The following is a 24,198-nucleotide window of genomic DNA, read 5'->3' on the forward strand; positions in this document are numbered from 1 at the left end:
TTATTTTTGGGTACAATAATTATTGCCTTTGTACTTCTAGAGATTTATTTGCATAGTCAACCAATTATAATAGAATAAGTGTTCATAAATGCGAAGCAATAAAGTGTTAAATAACATCACAATTGAATGTTGCAATATCTTGAATTACAAGTTTGGTATGATAACAAAAGAATAAAAAATCTCTTTCGCCTCAATATGCGTTCTTTTTCATGGCTTGTGTATCGTGAGTATTAAAGGGGTGTTTGTGTTAATACGTTCAAAAGCAGGAGCATGTATACGTAACTCTGCTGTTTCGTGATTTTCGGGATAGTGACGTCACAAAATAGAGAACGTTATTTACAGTATAAGTTAGCAATAAAATGGTAAAGCGTCTTCACCGGTGAATGCATTAAAATAACTTGTACCGAAGGAAAGATAAAGTTCGGGGCGAAGCGGTGAGCCTCCGCTAGGATGGGCGGCGATGTCTGCCCCCTCTGAGAGCGCCACAAGCCCTGCACCATGCGCATGTACCAACATATCGCTTATGCAATTATTTCATGAGTTAAAACAGAAATATCCAGGTGTTCCTGATCATGTTGTCTCACACACCATTGAGTTGTACGGTCATAACAAACAAGCCTGTGAGACACATCTCCATAGCGAAGTCAAGGCCTCCCTAACTCACGCATACCACGCATCCTCGTCTGCTGCAGCTCGACAGCTCAACCAGCTCAAACTTAACCTTCCACTAAAGTGCAGAAACCAGCCAATAGTCAAGCATGAAATTGTCAAGTCAACGATTGTAAAATCTCTAACATGTCAAGGACCACAAAAAGCTGTTCTTAGTGCTGATTTAAAAGAACAAGACTGTGAGAACAAAGTGAATACTGACGCAAACCAGAATATTGTTGAAGCCAAAAATGAGGAATTGTTACAACAAATTAATGTGACTCCATCTTCACCCATCACCGTCATAAACATTGATAACTGTTTTGCAAAATACAGTGCTGAATCACCAAGTGATCTGGAACTGACTAACGAAAACAAAGAGGAATTAGTCACTTCCCCTGTACGAGACGAGAAAGTAAATAAACAAGAACAGAAAGTCCCAGATCAACCAGAGAGTACGGGCTACAAGATCTTAAAAAGTTGCAAAATAAAAAGCAATTTAAATGAAAAGCTAGACAAAGGTAGAGAAAAGAAGACTATCAAAAAAGAAGATAAGCCACAAGAGAAACCGAAGCGTCCGAATACACTTGACTTCATAAAACCAAATCCAGATATTGCATTTAAACAAACGTTGAAAGAACCTGAATCTGAGACATGTAGGACAGTGTCTCCCGCACCATCTGCTGCCAAAAATGAAAGTCCCACTAAAGAAGCCAAACCAAATGCGTCATTCAGAACGGAAAGGGGATACCCTGTGAATTTCTCTGTTAATGTAAACTGTCATATGGACCTGAGTCGTGGTTATGGTGATCCTTGGTTAGAAGATTATGATAGCCCCAGAGCAATTACATCTGTCAATCTAACGGTTTGCACTCCTACGTCGAATATGGCGAGTCCTATCAGAGAGTCAAGAGATGATGATGGTGGATTTGAAGGTCATGTTACAGTGACAGTGAGCCCTAGTACAACACGACGAAGGGCACCTCCACCACCCACACAACAAACTCGGATAGACTCACCACACAGACATTCTCCACGACCATCTCGCCCGGCACCAGAACCACCAGCATCTACTAATGGTGAGCTTTTGTTTTTATCTTTTTGTCAACATTTTATGCAATGCCTGTTTTTATCACATAACTAATATTTATCTAAATTAAAAAAAGCAGATATTGAATGATGTAATAGTTGTTCTTTTTTTGCATTAATACAGTAAATATAATACTAATTTATAATCAATCACTTAATAGCTGTATTAATCATTATATTCATTACACAACATTAAAAAACATGCAACACCCATTTAATCCATATTATGAAATTATTTTGTAACATTGTTTTGAAAAGCAACGTACACTAAAGTAAGTTTTTCATTGCTGTAGAATCGATAGAGGTAAGGCTTTGTTCACTTTAGGCTTAGAGAAAAGGAACATATTATATTTTTTGTGATGTCAAACTTACAATTTAAAACAGTTTTAGATAGATGTTAAGAACACAAAATTTGGTTGCATAGTTTTCGATAAAGGTAATTAAATTTATTTTCTTTCTTCAATAATTTACTTTAGCTAAGATGACCCAACAAACACATTATGCATCTGTTGTTAAGGTAAAAACAAGACAAAGGAACAAGAAAATAACCATTATCTAACCCTTTGAACGACCTGAATATATATATTTTTTTTTAATTTATTCCATGGTACCCATCTGCCATCAGCATGCATTACTACTAATAAATCATTTGTTTTTATGGAGAATTTGTGATTTTATCTTTCATTAAATATATTCGGAGAAAGCCTCTAGTCAGTTGTTATCTTATCAAGTATTATTTCTCTGTCGGTATTCACTGATTAGTTTACTTAAAAGAGTTCACGTAGTTCAAGTAAGAACACTACTTCGTGTCGTTATCTCATTTATCATACACAGGAATTCTGCATTTTAATTTAAGGGCAAATTATCGCCCTAAACCAACTATGGGCCCCGATGTTAATCCATTCTTGTTTGAGGTAGCATTGCTTAAGAGATAACAGTGTACAGACCAGAGCTATCTAAAAGTTAAGTCTAATGTTTATCCTGTATCTGTGACCAGGGGGAGAACTTTTCTTAATTTTGTGCCATAGATTGACATCCGACAATGTCCACCAATATTGACAGAATCCACATTTCAACTTTACGAAATATTCTTTAGAGCTTCTAATAAAAATCATCAATTCGTAAATCAAATGGACGTCTATATTATAAAAAATAAAATCCTGCAGCTTTCGAAGCCACACACAGTGAAATGGATGACCTGCATAAAACTCCATTTACCACTTTTTACTTTACTCACAAGCTCTTTGCCTTACAGTTCTCCTTCTTCTTCCTCTTTCTCTCCCCTTTCTTCTTGAATTCGGTTCGAATAAAAAATAATAACTTTTGCAGTGTGACCTGCCTACAAACAGTCTTTTTTAGATACAACATTAAAATTTACCTACCTATGTTATTGACAATATTTCTACTTGGCTAATAGGCATCATGAACACGGTTTTTTTTTAACTGAAATACCATCGTAGTCTCGACCTATTGATCAAAAGGCATGGCGCGAACCCGCGAACGCTCATTAAGGCATTGACCTTATCTTACTTAGCTTACAGACAATTCCTAAAATAAACCCTATAAATCGGTACGACGTCTAAGCAGCGAGACAAAAAACGTTCATTACCTACGACAACAGCTAAAAACAAGTATCATTATGCACTCTTTAACACAAGAATAGATCGTGTGCAGTAATTTTAAAACAGACAGCGGAAATAGCCAGGTGAAACGTTTTATATTTAATGTTTATTTGAGCCCGCAGAACGTCTGCGTTAAACGAATGTTAATGGACGAAGAAATCTGATGTGTGTTTGCATACGTCTTTGTTGTTCGGATAAGCAAGTTTTCCGCTCGAGTTGTTGATAATATTGCGTATTGTTACATAAGAGATGAAACTAAAAATTACTATTTTTGTTCTTGTTGCTAAGATGGCCGGTCCATCTGGTTTAAAGTCGTCACCGGAGCCTACAGACACGAACAACGAATTTTTTTTTTGCTACCTAAGCTGATAGCCTTGAGAGGATATTTCAGCGTAACCTTAGCTAGTAGGTGAGCTCACGGGGCTCAAACCGGAGTTTTGCTAACACTGACCCTAGCAAGAGCAGTGCTTCGCAGAATCTACCACCGGGTCGGAAACGCGACCCACTGAGAAGATCCGGCGAGAAACTCAGTGGGCCGTGTCTGTGGGTTAATTCGCTCGGCGAACCCTTCCTCGCAAGCGACGGGTTCGAAGAGGACGGTGACAAAAACAACAACGTAAATGCCGCCACCAACCTTGAAACGAGTTCCAAGTCTCAGTTTTTACAGTACAAGTGCTACCCCACCACCCTTCAAACCGAAACGCATTACTGCTTCACGGCAGAAATAGGCAAACTGGTAGTACCTATCAGTGCGGCTCAAAAGACGTCCTACCACCAGTAAGATATTTCCAGTCCGTTTTTTAAAAGATAACGTGGATTTTCACTCGTTTAAATTAACGCTAGTAATGGTTAAGGTTTACTCGTGTTTCTGAATTCAGCGTTATAATGCTCTTTCAATATTTACGTACCTACCATGGCTGAAGGGACTACGCTTCATGTGTGACTGTTCAAGGCCCACTTCTCAACCAAAGATTTGTACACCGGCCAAGATCCAAGAAAACAGACTTATAAATGACGTAATAATGAAATAACTATACCCAGGTAAAAAAAAGAAAAACGGGCTTTGTAAGCAAGCCGAATTGAAAAGAAGATATCTTTGTTGATCTTTGTGACCCTTGTCAGGATATTAGGTCACTGTGTTGAATTATTCGATTGCCGTTGTTCACTTAGCAACGTGTGCTAATATTCAAGCTAATGGAAAGTTTTTGAAAATTACGTTGAAAGATCCTGTTAGATAGATGGATAGATACACGTTATGCTAATAAAAGCGTGTAAAAAAGGTCTTATCGCTATTATGATATTTTGATTGCTCTTTTGTGATAATTGAGTGTTTTTAAAATTTAGCGTAGACACTGTTTCACGATAAAAATATCATAAATCTATATATTATTAATACGCGAAACAAAAACTACCCCTTTTTAGGAAAATTGCGCGGACTGAGAATGAAATATCCCACACTTATACAGAATATAGAGGATATATTTATCTATAGTGTAGCCTTGGCGATATTTGTGATTATAGAACAATGATTACTACAGAAATGATGATTATAGAAATGTAACTAACTGACCACTGGGCGACTACTAGTATAATTAATTACGAGAAGGAACTATGTAACAACAGCTCTTCGTTTTCCGAATTATCATTATTATTTTCTTCATCACTATTCTATTAAGTATAGTTAGAAAAATCTTAATACAATTTCATTGGCATAGACCCGCCAACAGTGTGAACACATACGTTATAATCTTAGGGTACTGTCGGTAGAAATGAGACTTAGAACCTGTGCCGGTGGAATAGTGTGAGTGGGAGGCATTGTTGATATCTTTGAACTCCAGTAACCACTTAATATAGTAAAAGTACCACTTAATATAATGTAGGCCGAGAGATCGTTCACACGTTCCTGCAAAAAAAATTACCACTAAGAATATCGGTAAACCACTTTGTAAAAGTATTTATACTACTACTACTGCGCTGGCTGTATGGCCTGGAAGTGGGCCTTGGCCTCCGGCAATAAACGCCGCCATTCATCTCGGCGTTGCGCAACACCTTGCCAGTCTGACACTTGGAGTTCACGTAAATTTCCTTCCAAAGCGTCAGACCAGCGGTACTTGGGCCTCCCTACGGGGCGGCGTCCCTACGGTACACCCGTGTACACCCATTTCACAGCCCTATCCTGCACCATACGCACTACATGCCCGAACCATGAGCCTCCATGCCTTCATCTCCCCCTTTTGTAGTCCTCCTGCATTTTGGGGGCTATGCAAGGGGCTGACAACCCCCTCATGTAAAAAGCCTTTAGTTACGAAACTCACAAAAGTACCTATATATTAATACATGAAGCAAAACTTTGTACCCCTTTTTACGAAAACTGCGCGGTTGGAGGAATATGAAATTTCCCACACTTATGGGGAATATAGAAAGGGAGTGCAGAATGCTATTTTTTTTTTAATTATGCCTAAAAAGTACATTAAATCAATAAAAGAAACATGACACACTACCATACTGTATTGACATAACACACACACACACGCGCATATATAGGTATACTCTTCGTTTATTCTCAAACTTTTGTTATTGTTTAAAGTCTGTGGTCAAATTGAAAATCGATTAATATTATTTGCCTTTAATATTATTTGTCCATAATGTAGTAAGTACGTAGTAATGTAGTGGCGAAATCTGTAATTATAGGTAGTAAAATAATTTTAAAAATAAAAATGACAATAGAACTATAATAATAATGTGAAACTTATCGTTTCAATTAATTATAGTCGAATTTCGACGACCGGGAGACAACTATAGTTTTATTAATAATGCAAATGTAACTAAATTGAATTCCAGATCGCAACCTCATCGAGCGCCAGAAAGAACGTCTAAATAGGCTCGCAATGGCTTTGAACCAAGAAAAAGGTCGGTTGGCCCAGCTGAGCAAGGAGACCAGTATATTAGCTGGGCCACCGCCCACGCCCTCCTCGGCGCAGCGTCTCCGTGACTACGTGGAGCGCTTACGGGATCAGTGCCACAATCTCGCCAAACGTCTGGAAATGGACGGACGCGGTAAATATAATAATCTATATCTATACTAATATATTAATACGTGAAGCAAAAACTTTGTATCCCTTTTTACGAAAATTGCGCGAACGGAGGAGTATGAAATTTTCCACACTTATAGAGAATATAGAGAAGAAGTGCACAATGCTAATATTTTTTTTAAATAATGCATAAAATACATTAAATCAATAAAGAAAACATCACACACACTGTATTTGACGCACCACGCATGCATACTATTTATTGTCAAATTTTTATTCTTGACGTCTGTTGTCAAATTGAAATTAAACATTGTTTGTCTTTATTAATATTTTTTATAGTGTAGTCTTGGCGAAATTTGTGATTATAGAAGTATAAAATACAATCATAATAGTGTACAAACTTACAATTCCAATTAATTATAGTCGAATTTCGACTACTGCGGGACCTCTAGTTCTATAACAATATATAAATCTACAGTGGTTTTTCCGGATGTTCCGTTATAACTACTGAACCGTGCATCCGATTGACTTGAAACTTGGTATCTATGTAGAAAATACATGTACTTAATTGATAGGCTAATATTTATATAAGTGTTGGACTCCCTACACCCGTTGCGGGGGCGTTAATGATGAGAATCTTTGTGGGGGTGAGAAATAATAATGTTAATTTTAAATGCCCAGCGAAGTGGACGGGTACAGCTAGTATATTATAATATTATATTATTCCTGTCGTATGTTTATCCTACGAGACTTGTGTGAGCTTGCGTGAACAAACACTTTGCTATTTGTCGCGCAGTTATTACGTAATTTTATTTCACCTCATAATATTTGCTTAGAGGTTCAGAAAACGACAATCATTTCCGATATTAACTTTATGTTAATTCTTGAGATGACCAGAAAATGCTTTATTTTTTTTTATTGCTTAGTTGGGTGGATGAGCTCACGGCCCACCTGGTGTTAAGTGGTTACTAAGGCCCATAGACATCTACAACGTAAATGCCGCCACCCACCTTGAGATATGAGTTCTAAGGTCTCAGCATAGTTAACAGCTGCCCCACCCTTCAAACCGAAACGCATTACTGCTTCACGGCAGAAATAGGCAGGGTGGTGGTACCTACCTGTGCGGACTAACAAGAGGTCCTACCACCAGTAACTACGCAAATTATAATTTTGCGGGTTCGATTTTTATCACACGATGTTATTCCTTCACCGTGGAAGTCAATCGTGAACATTTGTTAAGTACGTATTTCAACAGAAAAATTGGTACCCGCCTGCAGGACTCGAACACCGGTGTAGTGAGTGTGCCTCTAAACCACTCTCCTCTGCTTTTCTATCGGTAGTCGAAATTTAACAGCAGTCCATTTGTTTTTTTAAATGATTATTACTTTTACAGTGTTTCGCAGGCAAAAACAATACGCGCAAAAATAATGTTTACAAAGTCATCTGTTATCTATGTTTGAAACTAGGTATAGGCCAGTTTTGCATCAAATTTTATTATGTTTTAAATCAGCCTTTCCCAAAGTGGACGATAACGCCCCCTTGTGGGCGCTGCAGGCCTAAAGGGGGCAGTAAGAGACCCAGAAAAAAAGGGGGCGTTTTGTAGAGGCTTAGGAGGCGATTTGTAATTTCATCTAGGATGACTCTTAGACACTTAGACACTCTCGCTATAGTTGTTTTTAAGTAGGTCAAAAATGGGGGCGCTAAAAAATAATTTATTCCCAAAGTGGGCAATAGACAAAATAAGTTTGGGAACCCCTGTTTTAAATAATGTAATACGATGCAAAATGAAAAATTGTGGGCTAGGCCATTTTTGCGCTAACGGCCTCAAATAAAAACAGTGTGCATAGACATGACTCATTGTGTGTGCATTATAATTGTTTGATTTCAGAACCAGAAGAATCTAGCAACTTCTACAGGAACATATACACGGGGCAGCGGCCCTCGTCGTCCTGGCAGTGCCACATGTGCACGTTCAGGAACCATCCGCTCCTCGACAAGTGCGAGGAGTGCGAGATGCCCCGGATACTCGTAGGTACGTCTCCCCCCCGGACGCACGACTCGGGCTTCGGCTCGTTCCGGGACAAGTCGAGGAGGCTCGGCCCGCTGAGCTCTGACGTCACGGACGCCTTCGAGGAATGCCTCCCGATGCCCAAACTGAACGCTTGAGTGTTTATCTCCCCCCCTAAAGTGCCTAGTGTGTCTGTGTCTTCAGTGTTGAACTAATCGAGACGTGACGCTTCAGACTTAACCCCAGCATGTTGATGTCGTTTCGGCATGCGTTTGAATAGTGCCTTAAAGCGAATGACGTTTTGACTTTTAAAAAAAAAAAAACTATTCGTAGACTTGTCTGTGGCACGACCCGACGTCGTTTCGATTTACGATCGATTTTTGCCTTAAATACTATAAACACATGTAAATTTAGTTCATAGGTCGGCCGCCGTAAACGACGCTCCATATTGCATGTGTGCTATTTTAATTGATTAAGATTAACCACTTATCCTTTTGTACAATGTAAATCAAACTCTAAAGGTATATAGGTTTAAGTTGATATGTTGATCTTCATTTTATTTGACGCTCAATACGAGCTTCAAAATATTATTTGTTGCATAAAGTTATTAAGAGATTTACTAAAGTAAAATTACAATATATTTATTGTTAAAATTTCGAATTAAGTATATTAGCGCAGCTCTTACCTTAAAACTTGCCTAAGTATTCGTCAATTTCGAAAAAAAAAAGCTCCAGAGCTGACTGAAAAAAGCCTTATTAAAGTCAAATTCCTTTCATTTGTATGAGCTGTGTTAATATTAGCGTATAATTAAATTATTTGATCAAAAACGTACACATCACGGATCAGTATTGATCATCGTCGCGCATCACAAGATCTCAACGTTAGACTAAAATATATAGTGCCTTGCCAAAAACACTTATCAATCCGTAGCGATAAAACACGCCTTAAATGTACCATTGTTATTGCTCAAACATATTTAATGACTCATTACGCATATGTAATTCAATAATGGGAACCGAACTAAGCATCACTGTGGTCCGTTTTATCCTCTCATTAAATACTTAAATGAGCTCAATACTATGTTATTTATCCTCGTTTTTAGGTGTGCAATATTTGTGTGCATTACTATATTATTTTTCGTGTAAATCTGTGACACAGTAACATTTGAGTGATATAAATAAAATTCGTCTGTATTCATAATAATTGATATTTATTATGGCGGTAGTAAAACATAACTTTTTCATACATCAACTTAATGATATAAGTCATCAGATGACACATCATTCAAACATCTCACTTTGGCTGCACATCTATCGAAATCCATTTGGATTTATGGTCGTTTCATGACCAATGATGTTATCCCTCATCAGAGATCCGTTTGCCTATGTATTACTTAATCAATTTATTAGTCACAGGTTCAAGGCTGTAAATGTGCCTAATTCCTTTGCAATTAAAATTTCTTCAAGTTGTGGTTTCTAGCCAATACAAAATCATATTTAATTTAATATTTAATTCCCGTTATTCTGTCGTTTAATATTCTCTCACGTTACTCATGTTACTCGGCTGCCGAAAAAAAATGTTATTTTTCGAGTCATCATCAGCTGACAGACCATAATTTCGAGTACCTAGTATCTTTAATGATATCTACTATTTGGCACGTTCAGTAGACTTTTAATCTAGACGAGTTTTGGATTAACATCATGGAAGGGTTTTTAGATTCAACTTAAGACTTGGTCCAGAAAGGGCGAATTCGCCGCGAAATCATTCGCGCGTTAGTGAGATACTAGGCACCAATACATCGCGTCCACAAGCATCGCGCGAATTCAAAATACGCTCGTAAATCGCGTGCACTACGCCAGACTCTCGACTCACGCGTAAGTCGCGCATAATGCGCACGAGTCGAGATACTAGGGACGCCTAATGACGCCTTGTTACGCCCAGCTAACGCGCGAACTCCAAAGCGAGTGCACGTATCCAGAGAAATGGAGCGCCAAAATTTTGTTACGGAATTGTTTATAGACGAAATAGTAAAACGACCGGCGATATGGGATTTGGAATCATCTGATTATGCCAACAGAATTTTAAAACGTACATCCTGGGAAGAATTGGTGTTAATATTTTCTGATAAAGATGATGACTACGAGGAACAAAAGAAAGACACATACTGTGTCATTCTATCATTATGAATTGTATGTACTAAATACATAATATTTTTCCTCCGTTTTTGTCTCTTCCAGCGACGGTAAGCTTCGTATTTAAATTCGTCCCCAAATGCTCGCGCGTAGGTACGCTCTTTCTGGTCGAAACGGTCGCGCGTGATACGCACGAGAGAATTGCGCCGAATTCGCTCCTTCTGGACAAGCTCTTAACGATTGACATATTTCAATGTGGCGTCTTGACATTTGACCCAAATATACATTACGTTAAATGTGTAATTTTTAGTCGGGTAATTTTTTATTATTATAAGTACTGTTGTGCTTGTGTACAATTATTATTGACATTACAAATTGTTTTTCGGTGTAAAACAATTAAGCATCACCATAGATACCTTCACTATTATGATCATTGTTATTTTATGTAAGTAATTTGAAAATTCTAGATTTTGTACAGGCGAATAATTTTTAATCGAATTTAACTGTGATAGGTTTACTTTCTTACATTATTATACTTTAGTATTCTATTTATGTATTTACATTATATTAATATTGTTTACCCTGTTTTTTGAAGATAGGTAATTGATTTACCAAAATGAAAAATAGTTGAATTGCATAATATTATTTAAAAAAAATCACATAGTTTTTACTAAAATAGTAGTGGTTCAATTAGTCATATAGGAATGAAATTGTTTCAAGATCGTTAGAAGTCTCTAGTTAATAAAAAAATCCATCTAAAAAATACGATGCACCCAATCACACTAAAGGTAGCTTTAGTGCCTTTTTAGGCAGCGGCTTGGCTCTGCCCCTGGCATTGCTGACTTCCATGAGCGACGATAACCGCTCACCATCAGGTGGGCCGTATGCTCGTCTGCCTACTCTATTATTTTATTGCCCTTGTGGGCAGACGAGCATACGTCCTACCCGATGGTGAGTGGTTACCGTCGCCCATGGACTTCACCAATGCCAGGGGCTGAGGCAAGCCGCTGCCTCGGGCAATAAATAAATAAAAAAGTTTTTCGAGCACATTTTTTATGAAACTAATTAGATATTCTGATTTAAAATGTATAGTTAATTCACAAAAAAAAATCTTTAAGAAAGTTAAAGATATTTGTTGAGATTAGTTTAATGAGTAAAATTTTTAATAAATGAAGAGTTTTAAATGAGTTTTAAAAAACTAATATTCTCAAAATGAGCATTTTCAATAAATGAATCTGTCTACATAAAATAAAATTTCGGATGGACTCAAGCTTTTTTGTATCATACTATTGAAAAATAACCAATGGTAGCTTGATTCCAAAAATGAGTCATTCCTGGTAATGTCACAACATTTGAGTTTTATTTAGGCCACAACCAAAAACAAAATCTTGAAGTAAAAAATATATCCGAAAGAAATTAAATATTTCTTTGTCCATAAAGTTATAATTTATTTCAAACTTCTGCAGCTACAATTTTTAAATGGTAATCGAAATTTATTTGAACTTTATTTAATTTTATTAAATTACCAAAACAATACAAAAAAAGCTTGTGGATTCAAACATAATATCAGTTTATAATACTTTATAGTACTTTTGGCATCTTTTGACTACAGCAATAGGCACATGTTAAATTTAAAAAAAGGAGAAAATAAATGAAAAAATTACATTAAAACATTAATTAGTCATTAACAAGCAATTGGTGATAATAACAGGGAACTTAAAGGAATATTGATGTGAAACCAAGGTGTCTTCCTAGTATGAGGCTAAGATATTTAATTTTAATAGTAATATCCGTCCATGAAAACTTAAAACAATAATGAATAAATTATCACCATTTGGTCGTAAAAACTTTATAATTAAAACTTTTATATAGGATGATTTTTTATTTATCCTATGTTATTTACAAAGTCATAAGGGTTTATCATGTTTATATTGTTAGTCAAGGGACAGTGTATGAGATGAGTCAAATTTATGAATTTAGATAATTGGATACAATGAAATGCAATTAAATCTTTTTTGTTTTGTGAAACTTATTTTGCATACAGTATAAAATATAGAGGGTCTCTTTAGATTACCACTTGCCTCCCATTGCCTATATCTCTTTAAGATAGCTCAAAAATAGAATAGATTAGAAAGCACAATTTAAAAGTCTTGTTAGTTAGAGAATGTTAGCATTGGTTCGTGTACTTTATAAATTTAACATTAATTTATAATGCCAACAAGCATTTCTAAAACTTCTACTGCACTATTGAATGACAACTAAAAGTAATCAAGGGTTGCGTCATCAAACCCCAAGCTAATATTTTGACTTGAAAGTTTTTATGTCGAAACTGATTTTAAGGTAGCTCCAATTGCTACCGACAGTAGCTACAAAAAGTACCTACAGTAGCTACAAAAAGTTTTGTTCTTTTTTAAATGGAACTTTTTCGAAAACTCAATATAGGACCTCCTTCTCGTGACTTCTGACTCTGTAATGCCTCATTTAGTTTATCGGTTAGCAATTCGTTTGCAAGAAGACGACAACTTAAAAACTCTTAAAGGGAATATAGCATTTACAAATCAAAATCTCAAAGTGCAATAGTGCTTTGGAAGTTTCAGCTTTTAGATGAAGTATGTTGTTTTTTTTTTTTAATTTGATTATTTTTGTGATGTCGGTATTTTAGAAAAATCACATAAGACTTGGGAACATTTATTAGTCAAGAAGATTTGTTTTCGTAGTTTTAACATTTTATTGTGATTTAATTAATTATAATTTTATGTATATTGGAAGAATAAATAAGAGATTTTATTAAGATATTACAAATGATTTTTTTTTCTATCAATTACATTCGATCTTTTTTTTTATGAATGTAAAATGAATGTAATGAAAGGAATCGTAGATTATTCGTATTATATACCTTTGAATATTTTTTCACATAGAATCTTATGAATTCTACAAATTGAAAATTACCCTGAGAATGTCTGTTTTTAAAGTTTTCTTAATATTTTCATACTAATTCGATAAAACTTACAGAAAAATAAGTATGTATTTGTAATTTTTTGTGTGCAATAATAAGAAGTTTAAGTATGTTTTTTTTTGTATGGAATAATATTTACATCTAGTTTCCTTTTTCTTTAATTTACATGTTTGATTTTTTTCTTTTAACGCAGCACCGTGTCTTATTGTCGTGTTTTTTAACTAAACAAAAAGGTGAGTAATTTTTCTTTATTAATCCTTGTAACACTGGAATGTGTTTTTAATTCGTTGTGACTTAGTGTGTGATGTGGATGTGTATGACTCAAAGAAAGTGAAAGAAGTCCTTACACTTTTTGTTTTCTTGTCAGTGCGGGCTGCCGATGGGATCACTGTTCGATTGATGCCAGGACGACGAAGTAAGTGTATAAATATAGTACTCTACATAAAATTATTGTAAATTTTAGTCCTACGTACTTAAGGTAGAAGAAAATATATTTGAACACATAGAAACATAAGCAGCTGTTTTTTGTCATTTTATTAATGTTTCTTTTTCAGAAATACCACGATCATGGGTTTTATGAGAAGCAGTTGAGTCAAGCTTCGGAATGTAATCGGCATAGTTGTGCCAAATCTTTGCAGAATAAAAACAGCTCGTATTGCCAATGTAAAAAAAAACTGAAAAAATTTGGCACAACCGGCCCTTAAGTGCAGTAGGACGAAACCAATCTAATCTGTGATATTCGCATTTGGTAATGTAAGTGTTTAGAAGTCTGATTATACAGAAGAAAAAGTAATATAATTTATTTGATCTCGCACATTCCAAAAATCTAAAAAATTGATTTACACAAGTCGTCATAATGTCCCTGTTCCCTTTGAGTGCCCGGGTTTGTACCAAATGCGGATAACTGATCGTTATTTACATTTTAAACGCTGCTGCACTTAAGGTGGATAGGGAATAATTTATTATTTAAAATATGTTTATACGAAAAGATTTATACTACGTCATATATATGTATATCGAATACCCACGTAACGCTTTTTCTCGGGATTTATATATTTGTTACCTTTTCATAGTAAAGCGATGTATGTACTTCTTTGCCGCCACTGGATTATCGATACTGTTAGTGAATCTTTGCCGCCACTGGATTATCGAATTTTGGGTAAATTCTACAGCACTATCCAGTCGAATATATCTCTGGAACAAACAATTATCATACGTTAATGGGTATAGAAAGGAAATTAAACGACTTACTTTCGAATCATAGATTTATTATAGCTAAACATTAAGACAAAAATTAATGTAAAGATGCCTTTGCCAAATATATTGTTTACTAAAGTAAAACATTAATAAGCGTAAAGATAATACCTACAGATAAATTACGAAAATAATATAACGTCAACTTAAAAAACTGAAATCCACCTAAGGAATTGTTTAAAGTTGTCACGAGATTACTTTTTCATTAAGTATATCAATCGATAAAGTACCCGTGGTAACAAATGAAACAATGAATTACTTGCACTGGTTAAAACTATAGAAATTCAATTACTTTTATAGGAATTCTCCGTAAATTTTAATGCTTTTCTATTATTTTAACTGCAGATTAATGGGCAAAATCAAATAATTTCAAAAGACGGAGCCTAAAGTTACAAAATAAATAATGATTCATCACGTTTCATACAAAATCTTAGAGCAGGCCTATGTTTAGCCTAGCCTTGGATGTCTGTTGGCTGTTTATGAAGTACCGGTTTCATTTATTGCCACGGGTGGGTAGTTGTAGTTCTGTAAAAAAAAATATTCCCATTATACATCCTCTAAGTTAAAAAGTAAATCTAGCTCTTTAAAAATAAGAGTAAAGTTCCTCCCAAATCATTTTTACAAGACTAAGTTAAAAATCATAACACTATTTCAAGTGCCTTATTAAAAAAAAAGCAATCGAAACGCTTCAAATTTTACATCAACGCCAATTGACTTCAGTGAAATTTAATAACTTTCTAAATTACAGAGCTAGCTTCACCCGCACTATCCGATATTAATGCGAACGCGAAAACGACTTCATGTGAGAAATACCCGCATTTTGAACTTAACCACGTTGATTTTTTTTTTCTAATTTTTTTTTCTGTGTTTTTATGAATTCATAATAAAAATACTTCATCAAAATTCGTGATTGTGACTATTCAACAAAGACCAAACAATTTTTTTAATCCGTTTTTATTGAATATGTGATAAATTGATTGATTTTTTTTTATTGCCTTACCCTTATGAGATATTAAAAAATCATTTATCGAAATACAAGAATCTGGCAAATTAATGTGTAACATTATATAAACAAATGTAAAATTGGAATCTAGACAATTGTAAAGTTTCAAGGGGTTTGGTATTTATTACCTCTAAAATCACCGTACAATCTTCTTAAGAAGAAAAAAAAGCTGAATGTATAAGCTTTCATAGGTTCGCCTGTCAGATTATAGCTGATTTTACTGATATTTAAATTATAATAAATGCTCACATGACGACACAGAGAACTGTTTATACCAGAGTGTAAATACCAATTTACAACATCGTGTACCTACTTCAGTGTGTAACAAATAATAATAATATAAAGCATGTTTCAAAACATAAAAGAAAATTGTTAAAATAATAATATTTATTGTTTCTAGTCACCTAACTTTTGAGTATAAGAAAAAAAAATGTTTAAAACGATACGTTCCGAGCAAAATACTGAGAATCATATTTAGTGAAATAAACTAAATGAAATTACGAATACAACCGAATACAGTCTCTGACTAATAAAATAAATTAGAAGGCAAGAATTTATAATCTTATACCTTTAAACGAGCAATTCTTGTATATATATATATATATATGTATATATGTATATATATAATCTGAATCTCGGAAACGGCTGCAACGATTTTCATACAATTTAGTATGCAGGGGATTTCGGGGGCGATAAATCGATCTAGCTACGATTTATTTTCAGAAAATGTTGTTTTATTCGTGTTTTCAATAATCAACCCTTCCCGACATCTATTGGCGAATAATAATGCTATTTTTCTTAATTGAGGGCAATTAACCGCTTTAAAGACACAACAAGATGGCGTTATAAAAAAAAAAAAAACGAGCAAAGCTCGGTCATCATCTAGTGACTATATCAAGTTAAAATTATAAGAAGTTTTCAGAAACACTTCACTTCATAGCAATGAGCACAAATTATATCGAGAGGTGAAAGCCTATTTTGGTTTAAACTACATTTTTACAACTTTACAGGACAGCCATTTGAAGTTTAAAATTTGGAAAAAGTATCATAACAAAAAGAACTTCTTCAGCTATCTTTAGCTAACTTAATTGAAGTTCAATTAAAAAAATCGAATTGTTGATATATCCTAATAAAACGGACTATTAATTATGAAGATAAATGTCGCGTTAATACATTGGCTTAAGCCAGCCTTTCCCAAAGTAGGCGATAACGCCCCCTTGCGGGCGCTGCAGGATTAAAGGGGGGCGGTAAGAGACCCAGAAAAAAATAAGACGTTGTGTAGATGGTTGGGAGGCGATTTGTAATTTCATCTAGGAGGGCTCTTAGACACCGACTGAGCTATCGCTATAGCGGTTTTTAAGTAGGTGAAAAAATGGGGGCGCTAAAAAATAATATTATTTTTTTGTTTTTCATGTATCGCACTGTTTATTTGTTTTTTGGTGTACAATAAAGAATACTCTCTCTCTCTCTCTCTCTCTCTCTCTCTCTATTATTGTCAAAGTGGGCAGTAGACAAAATAAGTTTGGGAAACCCTGATTTAAGCGAAATTTCGATACTAAGCGTAATAAATAGCCTTTCACTCTTCGATATAATATATAGTTACAATATTAGTAATAATGTATGAATATTTTATAATTGAAATCAATCCAAAGTTGTTGTTATATTATTATTTTTATTTTACTTCTCTATGGGCAGAAGAGGTCACGGCCCATCTTGTGCTAAATGGTTGCTGGAGTATACAAAAAATCTATGCCACCATCGCGGACAAGGCACACACGGTCATCAGTGTGCTTAGTGCGAATTTTTAAAAGTTTTCTTTAGCCTAAAAGTTAACTCAAATTTGTATGCTGTTGGAACTGCGCCCCTAACGGTAAACGTAGTCAAACGTTTATTTTTTTTGCCCTTTAGGCAGACGACCATACAGCCCACCTGATGGTGAATGGTTACCGCCCATGGACTTCAGCAATGCCAGGGGCAGAGCCAAGCCGCTGCCTACCGTGAACTCCATACAAATTTGAGTTAACTGTTACGCTATCGAGAATGTTAAAAAACTCGCACTAAGCACACTGGCCTCGAATTTGGATTGCATGTACTATGGGAACCAGAGACCGATTGATATACATACTTATAAATATGTCTAACTAAACTGCAAAGAGCAAACCAATCTGTCCATCACACGAATGTTTGCTCGATGTGAGAATCGAACCTGCGACCCTCGGCCTAGCAATCAAGGGCCCTAATTACTGCATCACCGAGTCGGTCATGAGATCGAAGTTTCAATTGTATTGTATAACTGCTCTTAAAGAAAACATCTCTGCTCTCAAATAAGAAAATTATAACTGCTTGGTGTTTTTTTCGGGTGTGTTAACGTTCTCGATAGCGTAAAAGTTAAGTCAAATTTGTAGGCAGTTGGCACAGCGCCCCTAGCGGCAAACGTAGACAAACGTAGGCAAACGTTCCAAACTCCATACAAATTTGAGTTAACTTTTACACTATCGAGAATGTTAAAAAACTCGCACTAAGCATTCTGAGTTCATAATCACCAGTAACAAGTAAACAAAATAAGTTATTTGTTACGTTGCCAGTACTTACATAGGTATGTCTACTTTACAGAATATATTTTCATTATATAGTTTGATATAATGTTGAACCTGTAGATATATTTTTACATGGACATATAACTGAACACGACGAGGTTCGCTAAAAATATTTGGCTAGACAAAAGTAATTTTTCAAATTTTTTTTTTTTTTATTGCTTAGTTGGGTGGACGAGCTCACAGCCCACCTGGTGTTAAGTGGTTACTGGAGCCCATAGACATCTACAGCGTAAATGTGCCACTCACCTTGAGATATAAGTTGTAAGGTCTCAGTATAGTTAGAACGGCTGCCCCACCCTTCAAACCGAAACGCATTACTGCTTCACGGCAGAAATAGGTGGGGCGGTGGTACCTACCCGCGCGGACTCACAACAGGTCCTACCACCATCTGCCATCATATAGTTTTACATACAAAATCAGCATCAGCCGACATCTTTTCGTCTTAATATCTGTGCGCTTAGTGCGAGTTTCATAACGTTCTCGATAGTGTAAAAGTTAAGCCAGTTTTGTATGCAATTAGAACAGCGCCCCTGGCGGCAAACGTACGCAAACGATCCTATTCCATACAAATATGAGCTAACTTTTACGCTATCGAGAACGTTAAAAAACTCGCACTAAGCACACTGACTTTCCAAGCCCGTTAGGGTAATAAGAAAATTCTATAGACCTATAACGAATAATAAACGATTTTTTTTTTGTGCGATCTCTTGACATAAATTATATAATTTTCTTTGATGGATGTAGTTTATTTCAGCAGTTTATTAGACCCGTTTTTTATATTATACGTTACAAAATGTATTTACGGCAGATTCATGAATTAAATTTGATTTTAAAATGATTTTGAGAATTTCGTTACAATTTTTTTTTTTTTGCTAATGTGGATGGACGAGCTCACAGCCCACCTGATGTTAACTGGTTACTGGAGCCCATAGACATCTACAACGTAAATGCGCCACCCACCTTGAGATATAAGTTCTAAGATCTCAGTATAGTTACAACGGCTGCCCCACCCTTCAAACCGAAACGCATTACTGCTTCACGGCAGAAATAAATATTTAATAATTAATTAATAAAAAATTTAAGATATTTATTTTGCAGTTAATTTAAATAAACACGCTGAAAATATTCATAAATTACACCGTCTATAGTTTTTGGCCGAGTTTAAAGCTAACTGGTAAATATTCAGCAGAAACAGAAATATGTATATCACTAACTATGTCGAGCTTACATAAGTAATTATGTATTTTTTATCGCACTATATGGACGACTTAACGAGGTCGACTTCATGCATTTAGTGGTCACCGGAATCTATCAGAGATAATTAGGATATTGGTACCTACTCGTCTACGCCTAATACGCCTTACCACCGATTATTACGAAAACGAAGCGAATTCCTACAATAAAGCCGGTTGGTAGGTATCTTCTTTTCAGTCTTTCCCTCATTTTTGGTGGTCGTCTCTTCTGTAGTCTTCTCACTGTTTCTATTGCTACCCTTTGACTGGTGGAGAGCTTCGTTAATTTTCATTTGTAGCCGCCGAGTTATCTGGTCAGACCACCGCCTTTGGGCCTTTTGCCTATTATTTTATTGATAATGATGGGCCTCTCGTAGACTTATGCGTACCATGTGACCGAAATATTTCAGGAATCGATGAAAATATGTGGTTGAAAGCAGTTTATCGTTGGCACTCTTCAATTATCTTTAAAATTGGTACTAAATAAATGTGAAGCGTAAACATAATACCACACGTATTACCGCGCGTGTACCATTTGTACCATCATGTTGTACGTAATATGTGGTTCTTTTTAAGGTGAATTGTCAGGTTATAGTGTCCATACCATACGTAATATAATTCCTTCTCAATATCGTCGAAAAATCAAAATCGAATATGTAAGTATCAGCCCGCCAAATATATCTATCATCTCAAAAATCTCATCAGCATGGACAGCAGTTACGTTTGATGGGTATCGTAGGTTAATGTAACAATAAAAAATATTTAATATTTATTATTATTCTTACATATATATAAGTATACAGTTGCTGATCCAAGGTTTATCCAAATTGTAAGTAATTCAGATTCTTTTGTAGTTAAAACAAAATGGAATAATAAACATTATATGAAACTCAGGACACAACTTAGTTTCCAAACGAATTTCACTTTTATATCGTACTAATATAAGCAACAAGGTACAATAAATAGAAAATGTTTCTGGTTCTATACTAAGTGTTAGGAGACCGCTTCCGAAAAAATGTGTACCTACAAAATTGTAGGGGAGCGCGGTAGCAGCCCCGCGCCGCGCCTGTTTGCGTATAAAAGAAACGTCGCGACCGGGCGTTCGTTGATCCAAGCATCAGCTGTTTTTGATTGTGTTTCATTGCTGGTTTTTTTTTAGTAAAGTAAAGCATTTTTTATAAACCTATCGTTTCATTTAGCTATACTAACATGATGGAGGGTAAATAATGCTAATAAAACATTTTAAAAATATGATTTTTTTAATCAGGTTCGATTTTTTTCCGTGCCGTCTCCGCTGTCAGAAACAGTCTCCTAACACCCAGTATATAGTGCATTAAATATTAACGTATATTAGAATATACGCGGGACGCGTCGGCAATAAGGTTCCAAGGGCCAAGTTTCAAAAACCTTAGAAATATCACACTGCTAACTGTTGCGCTTTTTAGCCAGTACTGAGGGCGTAAGCTAAAGCACTCAAGTTATCTGGCTCATATTAATCTAAGATAATTTTTACTTTTTTATCCAAGTTCCCAGGAATACAGATAAAAAAAATTGATCCAGATATAATTTTGTTTATAAAAATTCTATTATAACTAATATGTATGATATACCTATATATAAATGTTATATATAAAATATATATAAATGCTATATAAATAATATAATATACATATGTACATTTTAAAATGTGATATACATATAATCCTATTCTTTCATTTATGTTATATTTTAAGAAATGAAATGCTGGATCATTTTTTTATTAAAATATATTGTAATTGTCTTGCACATTGAAACAATATGCTGAACTTATAGTACATTTTGATATTCCTGTTTTATTTACAATGAATCTAATCTAAAATGTATCTATTACAAAATTGAATAGTTTACATAAAATGTAATATTTCTTTTTAAGATACAATGTTCTTGCTCAGAATTGTACTCAATTTGCATGGGTTTTTTAGGTATTGTGGCAACTGTAATGTTGTTCAGGCGAAACAAGGAATATTGCTAATAATAGTGCTTTTACAGAATTGTAATATAAATGTAATACTATTTGATATGTAATATTTTTATTTAATAATTACATACATTTATCACAATAAAATTGTTATGAAAATTTGTTTAATTTGATGTTTTACTTAAAATTAGTGCCTTTTCAAATTTAGAAGATGTTGCTAATCCTTAGCATGTTGATCTCCAGACTAGTAACCATGTTTAGCTTAGTGGGTCACTGCGGACACTCTATGACTGCCAATAAGTCAGGTCCAGGAGTCACGATAGACACCATGTGTTGCCATCTCCTCTGATTGAGCATGTGAGCTTACGTATCAATCCCTATGAAGTTGGAATAGCCGCTTAGGGTATCACTGAATAAGTAAGGAAAAAACTATTTGACATTTCTCAAAAATAAAAACTACACAATTACCTCTACGGTAGCTATGCCCTAGGGTGTTATTTTCTATAAAAATAAATGTTTAAAACTATGATTGTTGTATGTTATGAGAAGTAGTAGCATTCATTTATGTAAATTGGTTCTGATATTCTAACTTTCATTATCAAAGCAGTTTTATAAAACGTTATTATTTCATTTTTTTTCTTCAACAAGTTAGTATTGCATTATTGCATATATCTACAATCTAAAATACCAATATACATTTAGTAAATATTCTGGTGGTTTTAAGCTAAATGGCAGTGCCCCTCTCCAAATTTTGTTTTATTTCAGCAGTATGCTCTCCATAAAACCTTTCCAATTTCTTATTGAATTTAGCATTCCTCTCGTTGATATAATCAATATCAGCATCATCATTATGAATTCGTCTCCTCGAATATTTAGTTCTCTTTGCAATCTGACCCTCCAGATCATCAACCATTTTGTCTACTGCCTCTTTACGATCTTCGTGCATTCCATGTATGATGACGTTGGGGCCTCCATAGAATGCTTCACCATACTTTTGCTTTTGTTTCTCATACCGTTCCATATCCGCTGGTGGCATGTTTTTCACTAACCTGTTGTATTGTCGTATTGTGGCATGTTCATACGTCGAGAACCCTTGGTCTGGGTTCTTTTTCTTTTTTTTACGTTCGAGTCGCTCTGCTTCTATCGCAGAAATATTCAACAATTTGACTCGATCGTAGTTTTTGCCTTCTGTTTCTGCTTCTTCTCGTTTCTTCTGATCCTCTACTAACCACTCTGCCTGGCGCCGTTTAGCTTCATAGTTCGTTGGTAGCTTGTTCCTAGCCTCTTCTGCTACGACTTCTTGGTGATTTTGTGTCCTAGCTTCATTTCGGGCGGTGTGTAAGTTACGCAGTCTCTGCATACGTTCAGCCTGTTTTTCGACAAATGTTTTTTCTTCCGCTTCCTTATTTTGTTCACATTTTTGAGTATTCATTTTGTAGGTAAACTGTTTTCTTTCCTTTTGTTTTCTTGCAAAAATGACTTACCTACCTATAATTTTAACTTTTTTTTAAGGGATTTTATGACTTGGTAACTAAGACCTTTAGGTCATGTCTTATTTTAATTTATATTGTTATTTTTATGAAAAATGATAATATGGAGTGAAATGAAATGAAATTAAATGAAAATAATTAATTTGAGACATCAATTAACTGGGATGATACTAAATGCAATGAAATGAGATGATGATGATGATGATGAACAAATTACACAAATTCACGTTCCCGCCAAGAAGTCTCATAGATTGTACGAGTATTTTTTTGTTTTAGAGATTTTACAACCTGGTAACTAAGACCTTTAGGTCAAGTCTTATTTTATTTTTAATGAAAACTTTTTTATATGAAAAATGATATTTTATGAAATGAAATGAAGTTGGTTAACATAAAACAGGACATGAAATGAAATAAAGATGAAATGAGATGAGATGATATGGGATGAAATATGAACTCAGTAAAATGGTGGCTATTTACTGAGACTTTTTCAGTGGACTTTTTGGAGGATCCTGAGAAGTTACGTTCAGTAACTTTGTTTAATTTTTACACCGTTTGTGCACTATCAAACCACCGTTATTACACATTTAAATCTGAAGAAAAACTAAGTAGACAAAATAAAACAAATCACACAACTTCTAACTATACTGAGATCTTACAACTTATATCTCAAGGTGGGTGGCGCATTTACGTTGTAGATGTCTATGGGCTCCAGTAACCACTTAACATCAGGTGGGCTGTGAGATCGTCCAGCCATCTAAGCAATAAAAAAAAAAAAAACACTCCTCGCGTTCCCGCGAAAAAAGTCATATTTTTATTTTATTTATGAAGTGTTTTTTTGTAAGACTTTATAGTCAGGTAAAGAGATCTTTTAACCAGGTCATAATGAGATACAGATTAGGTACTACCAAAATAATTTAATCATTAATCATCTTTTTTCATGTGGCAATCGGAAACTAATGTTGCGAGCGTTGAATACGTATAATCTTAATTTTTTTTAAAAATCTAAGCACTCATGAGTCATGTCAAACTCTATAGCGCAGAATACTAAACGTTTACACGTAGGAAGCACTGCGATGAAACAATTCAAACAACTTTTTACCTCTAATTTCCGCCATGTTTTCAGTCAAGTCGGCAGACCAGTCCTACAGTAGGTATTAAAGCAAAGTAGGATATTAAGC

At 34.9% G+C, this 24,198-nt stretch overlaps 3 protein-coding genes across 5 annotated transcripts in view; 1 reads left to right on the forward strand and 2 right to left on the reverse strand.

The window, feature by feature from the left end:
• The window catches only part of LOC149503315 (uncharacterized), a 238,845-nt gene that overhangs the window by 72,313 nt on the left and 142,334 nt on the right, over positions 1-24,198 (reverse strand). The window lies entirely within an intron of this gene.
• Positions 348-23,009, forward strand: Tab2 (TAK1-associated binding protein 2). 3 transcript variants are annotated; one of them, XM_089737677.1, is made up of 5 exons: positions 348-1,727; positions 6,201-6,416; positions 8,280-8,423; positions 13,855-13,902; positions 14,042-23,009. In XM_089737677.1, exons 1-5 carry the CDS (start codon positions 461-463, stop codon positions 14,065-14,067), a joined length of 1,701 nt encoding a protein of 566 aa, XP_089593803.1. In that variant the 5' UTR covers positions 348-460; the 3' UTR covers positions 14,068-23,009. The 3 variants fall into 3 exon arrangements, with proteins under 3 accessions (XP_089593803.1, XP_089593800.1, XP_028029236.2); XM_089737674.1 differs by having other exon boundaries at positions 13,855-23,009; XM_028173435.2 differs by lacking the exons at positions 13,855-13,902; positions 14,042-23,009 and having other exon boundaries at positions 8,280-13,333.
• On the reverse strand, positions 21,626-22,962 carry LOC114242407 (pre-mRNA-splicing factor Syf2). Its single transcript, XM_028173548.2, has one exon. It carries the CDS (start codon positions 22,960-22,962, stop codon positions 22,255-22,257), a length of 708 nt encoding a protein of 235 aa, XP_028029349.2. The 3' UTR covers positions 21,626-22,254.

This window comes from Bombyx mandarina, chromosome 03 (genome assembly GCF_030267445.1).
Source record: "Bombyx mandarina strain Sakado chromosome 03, ASM3026744v2".
NCBI lineage: Eukaryota > Metazoa > Arthropoda > Insecta > Lepidoptera > Bombycidae > Bombyx > Bombyx mandarina.

What these genes read in the sequence shown, in the direction of transcription:
- Tab2 (XM_028173435.2), top strand. Translation starts at nt 461, where the DNA reads ATGTCTGCCCCCTCTGAGAGCGCCACAAGCCCTGCACCATGCGCATGT. An exon ending in ACCACCAGCATCTACTAATG is followed by an intron (nt 1,728 to 6,200) that starts GTGAGCTTTTGT and finishes ATTGAATTCCAG; the next exon opens with ATCGCAACCTCATCGAGCGC. An exon ending in TCTGGAAATGGACGGACGCG is followed by an intron (nt 6,417 to 8,279) that starts GTAAATATAATA and finishes GTTTGATTTCAG; the next exon opens with AACCAGAAGAATCTAGCAAC.
- LOC114242407 (XM_028173548.2), bottom strand. Translation starts at nt 22,962, where the DNA reads ATGAATACTCAAAAATGTGAACAAAATAAGGAAGCGGAAGAAAAAACA.